The 19,345-nt window shown below is 37.4% G+C and overlaps 4 protein-coding genes and 1 long non-coding RNA gene across 5 annotated transcripts; 4 read left to right on the top strand and 1 right to left on the bottom strand.

Annotated features, from left to right (window-relative positions):
• Positions 1-852: 852 nt before the first annotated feature.
• LOC141587543 (uncharacterized) lies at positions 853-7,892 on the top strand. The gene is made up of 5 exons (XM_074409018.1): positions 853-972; positions 2,881-2,934; positions 6,997-7,152; positions 7,265-7,349; positions 7,720-7,892. The coding sequence occupies exons 1-5, from the start codon at positions 853-855 to the stop codon at positions 7,890-7,892; spliced, it is 588 nt and encodes a 195-aa protein (XP_074265119.1).
• A 115-nt stretch (positions 7,893-8,007) lies between these two features.
• Positions 8,008-8,966, top strand: LOC141586426 (uncharacterized). The gene is made up of 2 exons (XM_074407635.1): positions 8,008-8,772; positions 8,848-8,966. Exons 1-2 carry the CDS (start codon positions 8,008-8,010, stop codon positions 8,956-8,958), a joined length of 876 nt encoding a protein of 291 aa, XP_074263736.1. The 3' UTR covers positions 8,959-8,966.
• Positions 8,967-9,002: 36 nt separating this feature from the next.
• LOC141586425 (nuclear pore complex protein NUP54-like) lies at positions 9,003-12,472 on the top strand. The gene is made up of 7 exons (XM_074407634.1): positions 9,003-9,123; positions 9,222-9,426; positions 9,862-10,133; positions 10,224-10,485; positions 11,459-11,532; positions 11,617-11,766; positions 12,203-12,472. The coding sequence occupies exons 1-7, from the start codon at positions 9,097-9,099 to the stop codon at positions 12,317-12,319; spliced, it is 1,107 nt and encodes a 368-aa protein (XP_074263735.1). The 5' UTR covers positions 9,003-9,096; the 3' UTR covers positions 12,320-12,472.
• Positions 12,473-13,820: 1,348 nt separating this feature from the next.
• LOC141586416 (deacetoxyvindoline 4-hydroxylase-like) lies at positions 13,821-15,776 on the bottom strand. Its single transcript, XM_074407626.1, has 2 exons — positions 15,146-15,776; positions 13,821-14,546 (listed from the first exon to the last, which is right to left on the bottom strand). The coding sequence occupies exons 1-2, from the start codon at positions 15,676-15,678 to the stop codon at positions 13,961-13,963; spliced, it is 1,119 nt and encodes a 372-aa protein (XP_074263727.1). The 5' UTR covers positions 15,679-15,776; the 3' UTR covers positions 13,821-13,960.
• A 2,193-nt stretch (positions 15,777-17,969) lies between these two features.
• Positions 17,970-19,245, top strand: LOC141586417 (uncharacterized). The gene is made up of 2 exons (XR_012519518.1): positions 17,970-18,053; positions 18,523-19,245. It is a non-coding gene; the product is annotated as an uncharacterized LOC141586417 (long non-coding RNA).
• Positions 19,246-19,345: the final 100 nt, after the last annotated feature.

The following is a 19,345-nucleotide window of genomic DNA, read 5'->3' as shown; positions in this document are numbered from 1 at the left end:
ACCCGACCCGGATTCGAGCAACGCTTACTTGAGTGTTTTTATTCGAAACAATTATTTTTACTAATATCATTATTAATATTGACATTATTATTTATTATTGTTATTAAGAATATTATTAGTAAAAAAATACTATTTTTTCATTATTATAATTTATGATTATTCATATACTCCTCCCTCTATCCCGGTCAATTGTTGTCCTTTGGTTTTGGCACAAAGACCAAGGAAAGAAGAGTGGCCAATTATAAAATGACAAGCGGACCAAATTGAGTGTGAATGATCAAATTGTTCATCAAGTTCATTCTTAAAATAGAAAGGACAATAATTGAATGAGACACCCCAAAATGGAATAGGACAACAAATTACCGGGACAGAGGGAGTATAATATTATAATTTTTTTCTTAAAAATATTAATTTTAGTATAAATAGTATTATACTATGAATATTATTATTATTATTATAGTTGATAATAACAACAATATTAAATATTATTATTAATAATATTAATATGATTATTTCGATTCGATTATTCAATTTCATTTCAATTGACTTTATTCGATTCGATTCGATTTTCATTTCTATTGATTCGATTCATCAGCTCGACTCCATTCGATTGATTCGATTCGATTGACTCCATTCGATTCGATTCATTCGATTCGATTCGATTGATTCATTCCATTCGATTGATTGATTGATTCAATTTCTAAAAGCGGAAAAAATGGCTGCAATTCATATACCTAATTCTAGATATTCGTAATACATGTAACCAATCATGTATATATAGAGCATGTATTCCTCTGTTGATGAATAACAAAAACATTATTCAAGCCTCTAAAATCTTTTATGGTATCTCAAATGCCGCCACTTCCCCACAGGCCTAGATTCAACCTCCACATTAACCACCAGTCCACCATTAACCACCGCACGGCTCCTGTTGCTCCGTTGCCTTTCTTCCTTGCTGATCGCGACATTCAAGTATATGATCTTATTTTAGGGGGCGTTTGGTTGGGGGTAATAAACAAAGGGAAAGGGAATTAAAGTTACTGATTCCCTTTGTTAGTGTTTGTTTGAGACAAACAAAGGGAATGAGTTTTCCTCCCTTACCCCCAAACCTCTCTAAGGGGGTGTTTGATTCACTCGTGGGTATAGGTTTGGAATCGGGAATCATACCTGGGTGGTATCGGGTTGGAACTTGATACCTCATACCTTGTGTTTGGTTCAATTTTGGGGGTATGGGGCTAGAAAATAATCAAAGCTAAAAACTCTTCAAAATACAATATTTTTAATAATAATTTTTATATTATTAAATTATGTAGACAAAAATTTAATCAAATAAATATATAAAATGATTTTTTTACAATTGTTTTTATCACTTTTTAATATTTTTAATTTGATACCATGGGTATCAATCTCATACCCACCCCCTCCCTGGGTATGAGAAAGTAAGAAACCCATACCTCATGGGTTTGAGGTATAGGTATCAAACTTTCAATTTTGTCAACCAAACACATGGTATGGGTTTGGTTCATTCCAAACCCATACCTCATACCTATATTGGGTGAACCAAAGGCCCCCTAATTCCTTATCCCTCACCCCCTGGAGAATGGATTCCATTACCCCCATCAACCACCTCACTCGCCAAGCACTACCACTGTCACCATACTACTGATCACCCACAATCACCCACCACAACCACCCAGTAACCGACTGCGTCCCCGTCCTTAACTCCGCCACCCGCCGTCACTGCAACCTGCTACAACCACTAACGCGCCTGTTACCACCAAAAGTCAGCTACCAACCATCTGCAACCGACGACATGCCGACGATGGCTCGAGCTACCATCTCCGGTGCCTCCCCATTCCCACACCCGCTCACTTTTATTTGAACCCAGTACCATACACATCCTATACAAGCCTAAACAAAGCCTCCCCCACCACCGAAATTCACTCCCACGCCCCCAAAAAACACTAGATCTGGTGTTTTTAGAGGTTAGGGTGTGAATTTAGGTGGTGAGGAGCGGTTTTCGAGGCTCTAGAGGGTGTTTATGGTGGTGGGTGGGGTTATATTGGTGTGCTGGGTAGCATAGTACTGCGGCAGCGCCGGTGTCCGACGACTTCTGAGGGTGAACTGCAAGCCATATTTGGGTGTTTGTGGTGGTGTAATACTGGTGTTTCGTGGTGGAGTGTGAAATAATGGTGGTTGGTATCCCCATTCTCTTTCCTTGTATAAACTAACCAAACAATAAGGTAGTTTTGGGGTAATTTTATTCATTTCCGTCTCTTACCCTTTCTTGATTTCATTCCTTGTATAAACTAACCAAACAATAAGGTAGTTTTGGGGTAATTTTATTCATTTCCCTCTCTTACCCTTTCTTGATTTCATTCATTTACCTTTTCCCGACCCAAACGCCCCCTTAATCTATTTTACTAATTTCTGCAAAATTAATTGATAATCTTATTTGCTTTGCTAATTACTGCAAAATTAGTAGCTAATTTTTTCAATTATAGTGTTGAATTATTGCGATGATATAGTTATTTTAGCTGTATGTTCGAGTGATTCTTTACATTTGATTAAATTAGTTGATCATAAAGATTCAGATACCCGGATGCTTCATTTTAGACTGAAAATTTGAAAAATTAGGGGAAAACATTTGTGTTTGACACTTGTAGCGGATTCGGAGTAGCATGTTACTGCAAGACGAGAAACTTAATTTATTGTATACTTGTGTTGATGTGGTTTTTTTTCGTTATATGTTCGGTTGATTCTTTATATTTGACTGAAATACATGTCGCATAAGAATAAGAACTTCAAGAATCAGAATGTAGAGGGAGTAGTTTGGAAATCAGAGTTGATTTTAGGTTGTTTTTTGGCTGAATTGTTCAGGCTATTGTTGAAGCGTACAAGGATGATTCTGGAAACCCTAAGTATGCTATCAAGGTGAGCTTTCTTCGTTGTGGATAATCGTTTTCAGTGCATTTTGGGTACTCCATTCATGTGTGCATTATTAAAATTTCTTGTACGGGTTGTTAATTCGTTGTATTAGATACCATGTTTGTAGAGTTAGTTGTGTGTGAGCTAGGTTAACGAAGTGAGGTTTGATGAGCTTTAGGGTGGAGTTGAAGTCGGAATATGAAATTTTGGATTATTTCGCTGTAAAACAGGAACATTTGTAGCAGCAAGAAATGATTTTTAAATGTTTACTAGAATGTATGATGACAGTTGAGTAAGGTAGTGGGACCAAAGGAGTATTTACTTGTTTAAGTCGTACTTGAGAGATGATACATGAGTACCATAACAAGTTTCATTGAAGATTGAGGGTAGTTTCGTTGATTGTATATTTGTATACAAGAAATGCATTATAAACATGTGTTCCGACTCAGGTTTAGAGAGTTACATTTTGTTAAAATCAACGAACTCAGAGCATTCAGTCAGGCAGTGCTTTAAATATCGGAACAGTGAGGCTATTATCACGTAGGTCTTCAAGACATAACCTAGAATTAGATTACACTAATCTTTAAACTATAAGTACTATAAGTACTGTTATCCTGCATCAATCTTACTGTTATCAGCTCCACTGTAACAGATCAAAGCAAATCATATGGTACATTGATACATACCTGTCGTAAAATCTTGTTGTAAATTTGCATGCAACAATAAACATAAAAAAACTTAAACCTTTGAAACAATTTCATAAATTTGATTTCATAAATTTAATCAAACTAGAGTCTGATACGCCAAGAACACAAAATCTCCCTCCACTTGCTCTATTTCTTCTAGGTTAGAAAACACCACCCAACAATAACAATAACAATAACAATAAAAATCAAAGGCACACACAAATCTCATAAACTACAAAATCTCTTCAGTCTTCAAACTTTTTCATAAACCGCCACTAATAGAATCATACACTCAATTACACTTATCATTACTGAAACTCCGACTGGAAATCTAGGAGACGGTCTTGTTATTGGCAACTTGACGCAAAGTAATCGTTTGTTTCCTATCTATTTCAGTTGTTTCACCATCAAAACTCCATGTTTGATTTCCGTCCGTGAAAGATATGCTGTATTTACGATATTCTGCCTCGTACAAGTGTTGAACGCCCAATTCATCTCCATTTAATATAAGCAAGTAATATTCATTACTTGCCTTTTCAGCTATTAGATTACCGTCATTTGTGGCGGTGAGATCCTTGACCTTGTTAAATCTAAGCTTCGTTGAGGGATGGTGGGCCAAATGCTCCCTCAATTGTTGCAAATCCGCACATTCCTTGGGGCAGCAAAATGAGACTTTTAAGTACTGATTCTCCAAATGAGTAGCAACGTCTTCAATTGTCACTTGTTTGTTGTAGCCAATTGCCTTATTTGGGCAATCCAAATCACACTCCTTCACTAGCGAAGATGCCGATAAACACACTTTTATGTAGCCTTGCATGAAAATTTTTCATTTATGCATTTATCACAAACGAGATGACCGTTGAGGCAGTGATAGATCGGAGTGGTGGTGGCGAGCTCCAAACATATTTGACACACTAGTGCCCTTGTACTCGTAAGCCTCCCCGACAATGCCTCAACACCAGATTTTAAGTCAAGCACAACATCACAAGTAACGACTTTTTCTGGAGGAAAAGTCAATGAAATGCTTTCAATCACGGGGGTTGGTGTTAGCAGCACCTTAGATGTTGTTTTACCAGAATCAGACCAACTTTTGTTTTCATCATGGACACTCAGTTTATACCCCTTGGATTGTCCCCACACATGTGATGAAGACTCAAACTCCCCATTTTCAGTGTGAGGACAAATAAATCTTTAGTGGATTACTCTTGAAGTAAAATAGAAAGTTGCTCGGCATGCATTTGGAGTGTTTGTTGTTACTCAGAGCCAACCATAGTCATTTCATGGATATTGGTATCTTCAAAATGAGCTTTTAAAGTCTTAAGATCACCAAAATCTTGCTGAACACACATGGGGCAGATATACTTAGAAAATGGGCAATCTTGAAGATGCGTGTTGTATTCTCGAGAACTAAGAGAAACTGTACAACCGTTTATATTGTTTCCGCAAACAATACTCATGTTAGAAAGAAGCTTGGTTGTAGTATAACAGTAATGCACCTAAAGTTTAAGGCGTGTGCAACATTGACATGGTTTTAAGAATTTGGAAGACAAGTAGAGCATGTCATATGGTCGTTAGCACAATGGTATATGGGGAAAGTTGGAAGCCGTTTACAGGAAGAACATTCCAGATCCGCCACTGAACATGACAGAAATTAAACAAGATAATAAGAGATAACAAGGAACAAACAGAAAGAACACCTCGTAACACATCTACAAAGCCTAAATCCCCAATTACTCAAATTAAAACCCCAAATCCCCAATTACTCAAATTAAAACCCCAAATCCCCAATTACTCAAATTAAAACCCCTAAATCCCCAATTCATTCTCAGCAATCAACAATGGTGAACAAACGCAAGGCCACCGCCGCCGCCTCGAACCACCACTATGCTAACGACCATATAACATGCTCTACTTGTCTTCCGAATTCAGTTGAAAAGCTTAAACCATGTCAATGTTGCACACGCCCTAAACTTCAGGTGCATTACTGTTATACTACAACTAAGCTTCTTTCTAACATGAGTATTGTTTGTGGAAACAATATAAACGGTTGTATAGTTTCTCTTAGTTCTCAAGAATACAACACACATCTTCAAGATTGCCCATTTTCTAAGTATATCTGTCTCATGTGTGTTCAGCAAAATTTTGGTGATCTTAAGACTTTAAAAGCTCATTTTGGAGATACCAATATCCATGAAATGACTATGGTTGGCTCTGAGTAACAACAAACACTCCAAATGCATGCCGAGCAACTTTCTATTTTACTTCAAGAGTAATCCACTAAAGATTTATTTGTCCTCGCACTGAAAATGGGGAGTAAGGTGCTGCTAACACTGAACCCCGTGATTGAAGGCATTTCATCGACATTTTCCTCAAGAAAAAGTCGTTACTTGTGATGTTGTGCTTGACTTAAAATTTGATGTTGAGGCATTGTCGGGAGGCTTACGAGTACAAGGGCACTAGTGTGTCAAATTTGTTTGGAGCTCGCCACCACCACTCCGATCTATCACTGCCTCAACGGTCATCTCGTTTGTGATAAATGCATAAATGAAAATCTTTCATGCAAGGCTACATAAGAGTGTGTTTATCGGCATCTTTGCTAGTGAAAGAGTGTGATTTTGATTGCCCAGATAAGGCAATTGGCTACAACAAACAAGTGACAATTGAAGACGTTGCTACTCATTTGGAGAATGAGTGCTTATATTTGCTGCCCAAGGAATGTGCGGATTTGCAATAATTGAGGGAGCATTTGACCCATCATCCCTCAAAGAAGCTTAGATTTAACAAGGTCAAGTATCCCACCGCCACAAATGACGGTAATCTAAGGCAAGTAATGAATATTACTTGTTTATATTTAATGGAGATGAATTTAACAAGGTCAAGGTGTCACTACATGGTTGTGGCGGATGACAGACAAAGAGACATGCCTCTTCCAGATGGTTACCTGAACGATGCCAAGCCTTGGCCTTTCCTGAAACTGTGCTGCTCACAAACCCAGTTGAGCCTGAATTTAAAGGAGAGGTGTGTGGAGTGTGCGCGTGCATCTGTTTAGTTAAGCTTCTGTAAATAATGATTTGTAAGGTAGGCTTTATATCGGTGACGAAACAGGCAAATATCAGTATTCATGTGAGAACAAGGATCTTCAAGTCCAAAGATGGATATGTAAGGATCCACCAACAGGATTCTGGCAAATTACGCCTAGTGATGAGTTTCGATCTGGTGGGCCTCTCAAGCAGAATCTGACCTCTGATGTTGGACCAACAACCCTTGCTGTGAGCATCAGAATGTTATTTTTGTTTGTCGACTTGTTCAGTGTAATAAATTGCTTGGTTTCCTAAGTATAATAATTCGATCATTGTGATCAAGATGGATGTTTTACTTTCAGATGATTATCAGTGCTCATTATGCCGGGGAAGACATGGTGCTGAAATTTGCGGATGGTGAGCCATGGAAAAGGGTTTTCGGCCCAGTTTTCATGTACTTAAACGGTCTGCCAACGGGATCTGATTGGAATTGGTTGTGGGAGTATGCTAAAGGGCAGGTTAATGTATCTTCTCTGAATTTTTGTCTTTCTAAGGCACCGATATTTTAGTATGGAGTAATTTTTTTTTTTTTTTTTTAATTATACAACACTGACAACGATAATGCTGCAGTTGTTTACTGAAACAGAAAGCTGGCCTTACTCTTTTCCTGCTTCAGAAGATTTTCCAACATCGGATCAACGGGGAAATATCTCTGGTAGATTACTGGTTTATGATAGGTTGGTACAATGGCTAATTGCTATAGCCTTGATCATTTTCTCAAAATTGTTTAACTACATTTGAAGCTACAAGCCAGTTATTATTGTTTACTGTTCCTGCATTACCTATGGAGACTGATGAACGGGTTCTGAGGCATGAAACAAAGCAAGGGTCTGAGCATTCATGGCTTTATGGCCCCTTAGCTGGCTATGGGAAGCTTATGGATCACTTGGTTGCCTCATCGTATATACTGTCTCCCTTTACCAAACACTTGCTCATCCAACCCAAACATTTGCTTTTGTTTCTAGTTCATGGTTTTATCTTTCTCTGTACTATAGGTACCTGACTTCTGTTTCTTTCTTTTTCAGAGAACGCTAATGATCTAATGCTGCCTGACAGAAGCTTGGTAGGTGCTTCATCACGCTTGGATACTATTTTTCGATCTAGAAATGGACGACCAGGTCATAGATTTAACTTATGGCTAGATGATCGTGAGCAAGCTGGTGGATTCAAGTTCTACTGCTATACCACACGGACTTGAAGAATTTTTTATTTCACAGTTGAGGCAACCAGAAGCAGAGAAGCCCTCTGATCAAAACAATACAGCTGTTGACTCTTAGGGATAGGGTGATGCTGTCCACCAAATAGAAACGAGTATGAGAACAGAAGTTCCGGTCGGTGACCAAAGTGATTATGCTCATGCTCCATCTTCTGAAGCAGAAGACAGATCTATCCCTGAAAATGGATCTGGTCCAAACGCATTTCCACAAGGTACTGATGCACCAACTGGACATTCTGAGCATAATGATGTGGCTACTCGAGATGTTGAAGCAGTGAGCCAAGAAAGTGGTGGAAGTGGGGCAACTTTGGGAGAAAGTCTACGAAGCCTAGATGTCGAAATAGGGAGTGCTGATGGTCATGACGATGGAGGAGACAGACAAATCGTTGCAGACAGAGTACCTTTTGGCGAATCACAAGGCGTTCGGACAAGGAGAAATACAGTTTCTTTTGGTACCTCTAACCCATCTAGGAGGGACACTTCACTCCATAGTGTAAGTGAAGTTGGAGAGAATCCTATTCAAGAGAGCGACGGTGCACATGCAGATGGGCAGCAAATAACTGGGGATAGTGAATCTGGTCCAATTGACCCTACATTTCTTGATGCACTTCCAGAAGAGTTGCGTGCTGAAGTCTTGTCTGCTCAGCAAGGTCAATCAAATCAGCCAGCTAGCGATGAACAAAAAAATACTGAAGATATTGATCCCGAGTTTCTTGCAGCCCTTCCCCCAGATATTCGAGCAGAAGTTCTTGCCCAACAGCAGGTACAACGACTTCATCAGTCCCAGGAGTTGGAAGGGGAACCTGTGGAAATGGATACTGTGTCAATTATTGCTTCCTTCCCTTCAGATCTTAGAGAAGAGGTATACCGTGTGGTAGTTGTAGAAGTATATTAATCTTCATGTCATGCATATTGACTGATTTTCCCCGTCTGTCAGGTACTTTTAACTTCTTCCGATGCTGTTCTGGCTAATCTCACTCCTGCTCTTGTTGCTGAGGCAAACATGCTACGTGAAAGATTTGCGCAATCTTTTTGGCATGTTTCCTAGAAGCCGGAGGGGCGAGTCATCAAGAAGAGGTGAAGGGTCAAGCCTGGACAGAGCAGTTGGAAGAATCGTCGTGCGGTTGGAACTAAGGTGCTTGAAGCTGATGGTGTTCCATTAGTGGATACAGATGATCTTAAGGGCATGATTCGATTGCTTCGTGTTGTTCAGGTAGGTTAATGTTGTAAGCCTGTGACTATATGCGATTGGATTTGGAGTTATTTTTCTGTGGCTTTCCTGTAATTCGCTAATGAATGCCTGGTTTGCAGCCGCTCTATAAAGGTCCATTTCAGAGACTCCTATGGAATTTGTCTGCCCATAGTGAATCTCGGACTGCTTTAGTCAAAATTCTGATGGAGATGCTGATGCTTAACAAACACAAGACACCCAATCAGCCTAGTGATTCCGAGCCTTTATATCGGCTATATGGTTGTCCAAGTCATGTGATGTACTCTCGGCCCCAATTGGTTGATGGTAAGTCATTGTTTGTCGTCTATTGATATACTCTATTTCATCAGTCAGTTTGTTTACACTTTCAAATCTTCCTTGCATAACTTATTTTGAATGAAGGGTGTCATAATTTCTAGACTAGGTGAATACTTCTCAAAAATGAATTTCTAGATAAATGGATCAGTAAGTACCTGGTTTCTGTTTCATGGTTTTAATCAGTGTTGAGTTCTGCTTGTTTTGTCTTTCTTTTTAATTGTTTCTTCGTTTGCTTGTATAAATCTTTGATTGTGTATATTGTTGTTAACATTTCAATCTGCGTGTACATATATTTTCTCATGGTATGTCCTGACAAAAAAGATTGTGGACGAATCAAGAGCATCCTCTTGATATTGTTGGACGACTTATTCTTTTATTTTTTAAAATTTACGTTACATTCTAGTTCTCACGCGTCTTTTATAGGAGTTCCTCCATTGGTTTCGCGGCGAGTTCTCGAGACTCTAACCTACCTTGCTCGTAATCACCCTTACGTTGCAAAGATTCTGCTCGAACTGAGGCTTCCCCTGCCTTCTGATCACAAGTCTGAGAATACTGATCAGGTTAGTGGTAAAGCCATGATGGTTGTTGAGACCAAGACCTCTGTGACGAGGGAGGAAGATTTGCCATCTATTGCGCTGCTTTTAGGTCTTTTGAATCAACCACTTTATCTGAGGAGTATAGCACACCTTGAACAGGTAAAGATGGTTAAATACTATAGTCAATTGTCTCTATTTTGTTTTCTGGTGTATATCTCCCGTTCTAATTTTGTCTGTCCTGTATGGCAGCTATTGAATTTACTGGATGTTATTCTTGACAATGCTGGAAGCAGATCTGATACAAGTAAGCCTGAGTTACCTACACCTGAGCAGCACACAAGTATTCTGGTGAACTCTGATTTAGGAACTGTTCCATCTGAGGGTGATTCAATACCCAAGGTTGATGAATCTACACAACCTTCAACCTCTGGTTCTAAAGAGCCGTTTGACGCTTTAGCTGTGCTTCTTGGGCTTCCACCGGCTGAGCTTAGACTACTATGTAAACAGAGGGGTATAGGATTTTCTTCTCTCCGCGAGTCATATTGATTTTAAATGCTTTCATGTCGTGTTGCGATTGTTTTTCGGTGGTTTTGAATGTGACAATAGTCTCATACAATTTTTTTTGGCTATTTGCGGTTTTGACTTATTCTTAGTCAGAATCCATCAGCGGATTCATTTAGCTCTGGACTAGTTCACGTTGGATAGACTGTTTAATTTATCGGAGGTACTAAGATTGTCTTGGCGCTCTGCATCATAATTTCTAACTGGAACATTTGTGAGGCATTTTATTCAATTTATCTGTCTTAGACTCTTAGCAAAATTTATACAATTGGTCTCCCTTGTGACGGGTTACCATTTGTGGCGGATATTTTGTGAGTTAAAATGGTAACAAAATGGGTTAGTGGAGAAAGGGGACCACATGAATAGTGTTGTAGAGAGAGAAAAAGTGGGTACTTTGTGAGGTAAAATGGTATCCGTCACTCAAGAGTGACGGATATGTGCCGTCACAAACAAGAATTTGTGAAATTTATAAGGAGTTCATGAGCATAATTTTTTTTTTTTTTCTAAAATGCGGAACTTGAGGGACATTTGTTTGTCGACATCTCTGTCTTTCTCTGCTGTTGCATCTGAGGAGTTCTGCTATTTCTTTTGTGTTTTATCAATGATGTCTTTGCTTACATTTGAAATTTTGAATATGTAATGTCTTTACGTTTATTAAGGGTATGATTCCCAAGTTCTTAAATGCTCGGTATCACCTTTCTCCAAGCTATTTATCTTTCTAGTTATGTGTTTGACGGTAGTTTTATTGGTGCTTTTTGTTTATTCAATACTCGTCGTATGCTCTTTTCACCATAGGAGGAAATGCTGTGCGTCTAGGTGTCTCTTACTGTTTTGTTACTCTCTATGGCAGTCTGCCTGTATCTCAACACCAACATTATCTGTGTGTTATTTTTAGTTGATGAGGATTGTAGAGGCTCTTGCAGGAAAAGCTTTCTGTTTGCCATTAATGAAAGGAGAGGTTGAATTAGCTGAGAAGTCGTCTGGTATTGGTAGACAGGTCCGTGAATCTGCTTTTTGCCTGTCTGCCTATCGCCTTTATTATCTATTAAGATTGCTTTTCCTGATACAATTGTTTCTGCAGCTCAAAGGATCTGGAGCAGAGCTCTCCAGGCGAGTTCAAAATCTGTTGACTGTGTCTCGTGTCCATGCAAATGCCAATGGGGGAAGTATATCCATTTATCTCCCAGGTTCAACTAAAATACAGGAGCGGAGTCTTGCTGACATGCAAGAGGTAAGAATGCCAATGGCTATTAATGTCTTTAGCTCTCCCAACTTTCGCAATTTTTCTCGATGATGTGCACATTGTCCTCTTTTTGATGTGGTAGTTCGTACTAATTGAATATTCTAGTAGAGAGAGAATTGCTTTCCCCCTAATAAGAACCAACATAGGAATAAGGGCTCGCTTGGCATCGGGGTAATTATTAGGGGAGTAATGGAGCATGAAATGAGAAGAAAATGAAGGACACAAGAGCTGACCTCTCATGCGCCATGGCAGGCGTTGCAGGATGTGCACTACTCGTACTTGTATATGATAAGGATAGCTGTTTGCTGTTTAGGCACTAGCAAAAAGTTGTCTTATTATCATCATATAGTACGGAGTAGTATTTGGATCCATTTTTCCATTACAACGAATATTAGTTGATTTTGTTTATTTGTTGGGTTGGCAGGTTTTACAGCAACAAACCGATGCCATGGCAAGAGTCGGTAATGTATTAAAGAGAGACATTCAGGACATGGAGATTATTATGTCTGAAGACGGTGAAATGATTGAAGATGGCTGTTGAGAAGAACCTTGGTGAGATAGATATGACAGTCAGTTTCAGTGCGGATATTTGTAGTTTTTTCAGTACAGTGGTTGATTTACCGACAGGTTTACAAAATTGAAGTTTGACGAAAAAATGGCCTCAACAAATGCGCATAATGAAACTCATTTGTTTTGACTTGTAATTGAATCATGTTCCCCTTTCGGCTGTGTTTTTAAGTCCAACTTTTCCAAAAGCCTTGTAATTTTTAGATTGTTTTAACTCAGTAATCAGGATTGTAGAATGCAAAATATTTCTAGACCTTAGGAATTTGGATCCTCGAACAACTATGAGCAAGTGAGTTGAGGGGGGAACACGATGTTGAAGCTTTATCCCTTCTGTTACGACACATACCATCCAAGGATGTCAAAATGTCATGACGGAGTACATATCGAAACTTCTTAAGATGTCCTTAAACTGATACAGTAAGTAAAAGCAAAAGTGGTATGGCTTGCTTCATCCTGGTCCAATGGGGGTTGTCCTAAAATCGGGAAAAACAACAGTCAAACAAACATCAAATGGCAAACCCGTCTCTCGTCAGTTAGAAAAAGATGATTGATTGGCCCATCGAGAAGCATCCAACCGCCGCCCACCCATGGACTCGGCCATCTTATTTTTATTAATTCAGAAGACAATACTCAATCCAGGGCGTGCCACGTCATTAATTCAACTTTTTTTTTTTGGAAATACATGTTATGGTGGGACCAGTTAGTGTCTGATATATTTATTTCTTCGAATTCCTATTTATCAAACATACGACAAATTCCGTCTTAGAACAAATACTATGAAATAATACTATGAAATAATTTTATACATTCCGAATAAATGAAATTAATGGCATCTAAACGGAATGAATTACAAATCGGAATAAATGAAAATAATTACAAATAAATGAATCACATAATTTTAAAATAATAATAATAATAATAAAATTACATAATTACGAGATTGAATTACATATAATGCGAATAAATTACATGCATAATTTTAAAAAACTAGATAGTACGATATATTTTTTTTAAAAAAATATTCTTTGTTATTTCCTCTTAAACCATTGCATGTGAACACGTATTTGTAACAAGTTTAAACATTAATTATATAGATCGCTGATTTAGACCAACTGGATAAGTACAATTGAAATGCAAAAAAAAAAAAAATACATCCAAAAACATATCCGTGCAATTTTGCACGGGTTTAAAACTAGTTTTTATAATTTTTAATAACGTGTAACTAAAGATATTCACGTTATAAAACGTGTCTCGGCAAGTGTGATAAAGCAACTGTTACCTTTGGTTTGGAGGGGGGGAGTACGTTTTTCCCAAAAAGAAAAACCCATAAATACATGGAAAATGTAAATTAAAAAAAAGGTAAAAAACGAAAACGAGAATTATCTTTCGGGTGTAGGACACCATTTCGGTCTAGGTGGATCCGCTGATGATCATATACCTAAGAGAAATCTTTCTTTTTATTTTCGGGTATAGTCTTTTTGTTTGTTTTTTTATATTAATCTCTTTTTTCCATCACCCTGTAATATAAAATGGTATATAACATATTTAGTTTTAATGCGACGAACAAATAAAACTAGGAAATTTTAAAAATGCTACGGAGTTGAAAAGGTGAAATTCAGAGCAAAAATTTATTAAGGGAGTTGCCTACAGTGGTGCCGGCGTAGGTTGAAAGTTTATTCGACATGATATCCTTGACTGTAACAGGGCGGTAAATCGCAGGGTTATCCTCGGATAATAGCTCCTTGATTGGTTCATATACTCTTGCACTGTTCTCTGGATAGTGATGTGTTCTGAAAATGCATGCTACTGATATCCTCGGCCCTTCCTTACTCGCCAACACTCTGTGCAGCGGAGCTGTAAACCTGTTGTTACTGATCAGCTGCATCAAATTGCCTATGTTGACGACAAGGCTGCCGTGGGTTGGTAAAACATCGATCCAGTTACCTTGGTAAAGAAGCTGTAAGCCCGGGATATGATTTGTGGCAAGCAGGGTTATGAATCCGCTGTCAACATGAGTAGTAGAGCCCATGGTTAGTTCTGGCTCAGGGCATGCAGGGTAGTAATGGCATGGACAAAATATAGCGTCATTGCATCCAATGTCTTTCAGATAATGGCGATCAAGTCCAAGCGCCTCTGAGAGTATTCCATATATCGTCTCCCCTAATTTCATCATTTCTGTGGTGTACTGCATCAATATATCCCTGCATATATTTCAAGTATAGTTTATTTTAGGGATATTCTCTCGTGTACTCCTGAACTTTTTCGTTTTCTAAGGTGTACCCTCGTTTTTCACAAAAAAACTTTGACCGACAATAATTCTCTCTTACGAGTTCAGAAAACAGTAATTTTTTTTTTCAAACCAATTATCTCGTCAAGGCCTTAAATTTGAAAAAAAAAATTACCGCTTTTTGAACTCGTAGCCGGTAGTTATGGTTGGTCAAACATTTTTTAACGAATAAACTTTGACCGACCATAATTCCGTAGTACCAGTTGAGACGTCGGTGATTTTTTTTTTCAAACTGAAGACCACTTTAAGACGGTCAATTTGGAAAAAAAAATTATCGTATTCTGAATTTGTAGTCAAGAGTTATTGACGGTCAAAGTTTTTTTGCATGAAAAGAGGGGTATATCATAGAAAATGAAAAAGTTGAGGGGTACACGAGAGAATATCCCTTTATTTTATTTTACAAGAAGAACCTGATAACAGTTGGCCGTTTAGGGATACCACTGATATTTTTAGAAAACGAGGGTACCATGTAGAATTTGAAAGAACACAAAGGTACCACATAGAAAAATATACCTGCAGACGGGGGGCAATTCCTGGGGACGAGGTAGAGAAGATCCTCGAATAAAAGTGAGGGTATCCCTCCAAGCAGCAGGTCCTTGGGTTTGAAGTAGATTGAAATTGCTGTTGTACAAGAAATGCTTGGTATCATACTCACGAGAATAATACTGTTTCTTGGCTTCAACATCGAGTTCATGAAACGCACGTATTCCATCCAACACTTCATCCATGACTTGAAGAGGAATGCCGTGGTTGATGATCTGGAAGAGTCCGTATTTCTCACAAGCATTATTAACTTGGTCGATCACCTTCACACGTCGTCGACCTCCATCTTCATCATTAACCCCTTGGAGGTCGACCAATGGGACCTTGTCGACGCTGTTAATACTCGAGTCGTCTTCATTGACATCTGAGCCGAGACGTTCATGAATGAACATCCCAGGGATTTTTACTATCCCTGCATCGACCAGCCCCTTAACACCTGCTTTCGACTCCTCAAACGACTTAATCTCGCTCTCTCGATCACGCATCAGCTTTTGCCCGGCCATTTTTCAGGAGAACCAAGACAAGTAATGGATCTAGTGGAGTAGGTGTTTATGGAAGATTTGTGAATGAGTCAGGGAGGAGAACAATATATATATGAAGTAATGGTCTTGAAAAGAACTTGGGATATTTTCTGTTTGAAGATAGTACTCCGTATGTTTTAAGGCTAAAATTGGTTATATAAATAACCCTATAAATAATAACGTTCTAAGAAAGACTTACTATTTGAACATATCCAGGGAGGCCACAAGGGGCCAATTACACAATTGTTATATAAAAACAAGTTGTGCCATTCAGCGCATGTGGAAAGCTCTGGACGGATTCCAATAACAGTGATCTACTATATGGCCAACCACATGGGTAGTCAAAAGTCATTTACTAAAACAAGTTGAGTCAATAAATAATGCCAAACCAGATTTGATTATTTCTCCTTGACCTAATTCAAGAAACCAAATCCACATTCTATTACTTTTTATTTCAATTTTTAATTTCTAATAACAAGTTGAGTCAATAAATAATGCAAATTAATCTTCATAAGAGAGAGTTAAGTTTTTGAGTTAAGTTTTTTAAAGCAAAATTGAAGGGAGTATTTACAACTTACAAGAGAAAAAGGAGGAGGTAAAGTGACAGCGAATTTCGTGTTTGTCAATCGGAAATTTGGGATTTAAGATCAATCCTTTATCAATTCGTTTCATTATACGATCATTATCCGTCTATAATTATAGACGGAAAGTGAGCCTCTTACAAAATTAAAGTGCGAAGACAAGTGTGGGTATCCATTTCCCACCCACTTATACACTATTCACTTTCATTTGTGAAAGGAACCTATAGACGAATAATGTCCGTCTAAAATGAGAATTCGTGACCTTTTATTTGCATTAATTTTGGATCTTATTGAGTTAATGGGCACAAATGTCAACCCATTTGTGTATAACATTCTTCCTAGGTAACACCGAAATTTAGACAGATATGGATATGGATAAAAAAGAACTTGCGACACAACCGTCCCATAAAATATATGACATGAGACATGTATTTAAAACTTAATAAAATTATACTCCGTATATTTATAGTTAAAAGTATGATCTTAAATTTGTAAAAGTATTTTATACAGAGTATTAAATTTTATACGAGTATAAAAATTCAAATTATGTAGTATGTGCTAATTAATTAAAACATGATGGTTAAATTATAATAACCCATATTTTCCAACATATACATAATATAGCGCATGTATGCAAAAGATAAGTATGATTTTATCATGAAAAATCTTTAAATTATATCCTAAGTTAGTTATATTATAGTTGAGTTGAAATGATCTTCGAGTGTAAAAAATGTCCAAAATTTTAAAAACATAAATAAATAATTAGACACAATTTGAAAAGTGTCCAACACATAATTTTCAAGCGTCGTACAAATGTTGGTGTTGGATATGGACGAACTACACGGTAGAAGTGTTCGTGCTTCGTGAATGATATATATACAAGTTTACGTAATTAAAGTAGGTCTTTGTTATTTTATATACGCATTTTACTCCTTTATATACGTATTTTTCAGTTTTACCCCTCTCGGTTTTTGTCAATCCATTTTCTCATTATCCTATCCATTTTCTCATTTTTCAAAACCTAATCAAATTTATCTGGATTCGTTTAATTATGAATAACAATTTGCATATGAAAAAAGTAACAATTCCGTTCAGTTAATTAAATATATGAAGAAATTTCCACCGACATAATCGGGTTTTTTTTATTAAGGTTTTAAATTTATTTACTTTTAAAAAATATACAAAATATATAATTTACATATTCATGTATATATTTAAATGGTTAGGATAAGACATTATAGGCTCTTTATTGGAAAAACTTTTAAACAAGTTTTACCTAAATACCGTATATGATACGACTTATATATACATGATATTTATATTTTTTTTCTAATTTTTCGATAACAAACCCGTGCATTTTTGTACGGGTTTAAAACTAGTATAAGCTTCTATCACATTCTCTAAAAGCCTACCAAAGTTGGCTGGTGTGAGTGGTAAAGGCTCTCATCTCTTAAACAAGTGGTCAGGGGTTCGATTCCACTTTCTAGAGATTCTTTTCACCGGTGGGGATCTCCTGAACACCAAAAAAAAAAAAAAAAAAAAACATTCTCTAAAAGCCTTGTAAAAAGAAGTCAAGTTTTCCTAATGTTATGACCAATGTACCCCCTCTATTTACCCCCTTTCTGTCATTTAAGCTGGGGGTATTTTGGTCTTTATATGTATTTTTGTTGGGGTATTTATTCAACCTTCATTTTGTGTTTCCTAACAAAAACCCCTCATAATCAACCGACTGTTTGGAGAAAGCCGCACAAGATTCTATCCAGGAAAAACTAATCAGTATGAATTCTCACCCTTTTTTTTATCTTTCTTGTTATTTGAGCTTAGAAATGTGATTTTAGGTTTGTCTTGGTGATTGTTTCAGTAATTAGTATGTTAAATTTAGTTTTATGTGCATATTAGCTTAGTTTGATGGTGGAGTGGTGGTTGAGGCGGCGGCGGTGGCCTTGCGTTTGTTCACCATTGTTGATTGCTGAGGATGAATTGGGAATTTAGGGTTTTAATTTGAGTAATTGGGGATTTAGGTAGGGGGTTGGGTTTTAATTTGAGTAATTGGGGATTTAGGTAGGGGGTTGGGTTTTAATTTGAGTAATTGGGGATTTAGGGGGTTTTTATTGGGGATTTGGGGTTTTAATTTGAGTAATTGGGGATTTAGGGTTTTAATTGGGGATTTAGGCTTTGGAGACGTGTTATGTTCTTTTTGTTTGTTCCTTGACCCTTGTTATTGTTTAATTTCTGTCATGTTCAGTGGTGGATGAGTGTTTAAAAGTCTCATTTTGCTGCCCGAAATGCCCCAAGGAATGTGTGGATATTCAACAAATGAAGGAACATTTGGCCCATCATCCCTCAAAGAAGTTAAGATTTAACAAGGCAAAGGATGTCACCGCGACACATGGGGGTAATCTAATAGCTGAAAAGGGGAGTAATGAATATTACTTGCTTATATTGGATGGAGATGAATTGTGCATTCAACACTTGTACGAGGCAGAATCTCGGAAATACAGCATATATTTCACGGACGGAAATCTTACATGGGGTTTTAAGGGTGAAACAAGTGAAATGGATAGGACACCAAAGATTACTCCTGGATGCTTCAAGTTGCCATTAGCAAGACCTGACCCTAACTTCCCAGTCGCAATTTCAGTAATGATAAGTAATTGAATGGATGATTTCTAATAAAAAGTTTGAAGACTGAAGAGATTTTGTGTTTGAGATTTGTGTGCGTCTTTGATTTTTTGTTTTTATTGTTGAGTGGTGTTTTCTGACTTAGAAGAAATAGATTGAGCAAATGGAGGGAGATTTTGTGTTCTTAGCGTATCTCCACTTTGAATAAATTTATGAAATTGTTGCATGCAAATTTACTGTATAGGGGTAAGAATATATTAGTTTTATGAAATTGTTGCATGCAAATTTTGTGTTTGAGATTTGTGTGCGTCTTTGATAAGTAATTGTTTGTTAATTTCATGTGGGTAATTTTATGGGGTGGTTTCCCTCAATATTGAAAGACAAAATAATTTCCACAATATAGTCACTTTAAAATAATTCCCACAATAGGGTTAAGGTAGGTTTGG

The sequence above is a fragment of the Silene latifolia genome, chromosome 6 (assembly GCF_048544455.1).
Source record: "Silene latifolia isolate original U9 population chromosome 6, ASM4854445v1, whole genome shotgun sequence".
Taxonomy (NCBI): domain Eukaryota; kingdom Viridiplantae; phylum Streptophyta; class Magnoliopsida; order Caryophyllales; family Caryophyllaceae; genus Silene; species Silene latifolia.
This window is presented reverse-complemented; position numbering and strand designations above follow the sequence as displayed.

What these genes read in the sequence shown, in the direction of transcription:
- LOC141587543 (XM_074409018.1), top strand. Translation starts at nt 853, where the DNA reads ATGCCGCCACTTCCCCACAGGCCTAGATTCAACCTCCACATTAACCAC. An exon ending in ACCCTAAGTATGCTATCAAG is followed by an intron (nt 2,935 to 6,996) that starts GTGAGCTTTCTT and finishes TTTTACTTTCAG; the next exon opens with ATGATTATCAGTGCTCATTA. An exon ending in GGGAGTATGCTAAAGGGCAG is followed by an intron (nt 7,153 to 7,264) that starts GTTAATGTATCT and finishes ATAATGCTGCAG; the next exon opens with TTGTTTACTGAAACAGAAAG.
- LOC141586426 (XM_074407635.1), top strand. Translation starts at nt 8,008, where the DNA reads ATGAGAACAGAAGTTCCGGTCGGTGACCAAAGTGATTATGCTCATGCT. An exon ending in CTTCAGATCTTAGAGAAGAG is followed by an intron (nt 8,773 to 8,847) that starts GTATACCGTGTG and finishes CCCGTCTGTCAG; the next exon opens with GTACTTTTAACTTCTTCCGA.
- LOC141586425 (XM_074407634.1), top strand. Translation starts at nt 9,097, where the DNA reads ATGATTCGATTGCTTCGTGTTGTTCAG. An exon ending in TCGGCCCCAATTGGTTGATG is followed by an intron (nt 9,427 to 9,861) that starts GTAAGTCATTGT and finishes CGTCTTTTATAG; the next exon opens with GAGTTCCTCCATTGGTTTCG. An exon ending in GTATAGCACACCTTGAACAG is followed by an intron (nt 10,134 to 10,223) that starts GTAAAGATGGTT and finishes CCTGTATGGCAG; the next exon opens with CTATTGAATTTACTGGATGT.
- LOC141586416 (XM_074407626.1), bottom strand. Translation starts at nt 15,678, where the DNA reads ATGGCCGGGCAAAAGCTGATGCGTGATCGAGAGAGCGAGATTAAGTCG. An exon ending in GAATTGCCCCCCGTCTGCAG is followed by an intron (nt 14,547 to 15,145) that starts GTATATTTTTCT and finishes AAATATATGCAG; the next exon opens with GGATATATTGATGCAGTACA.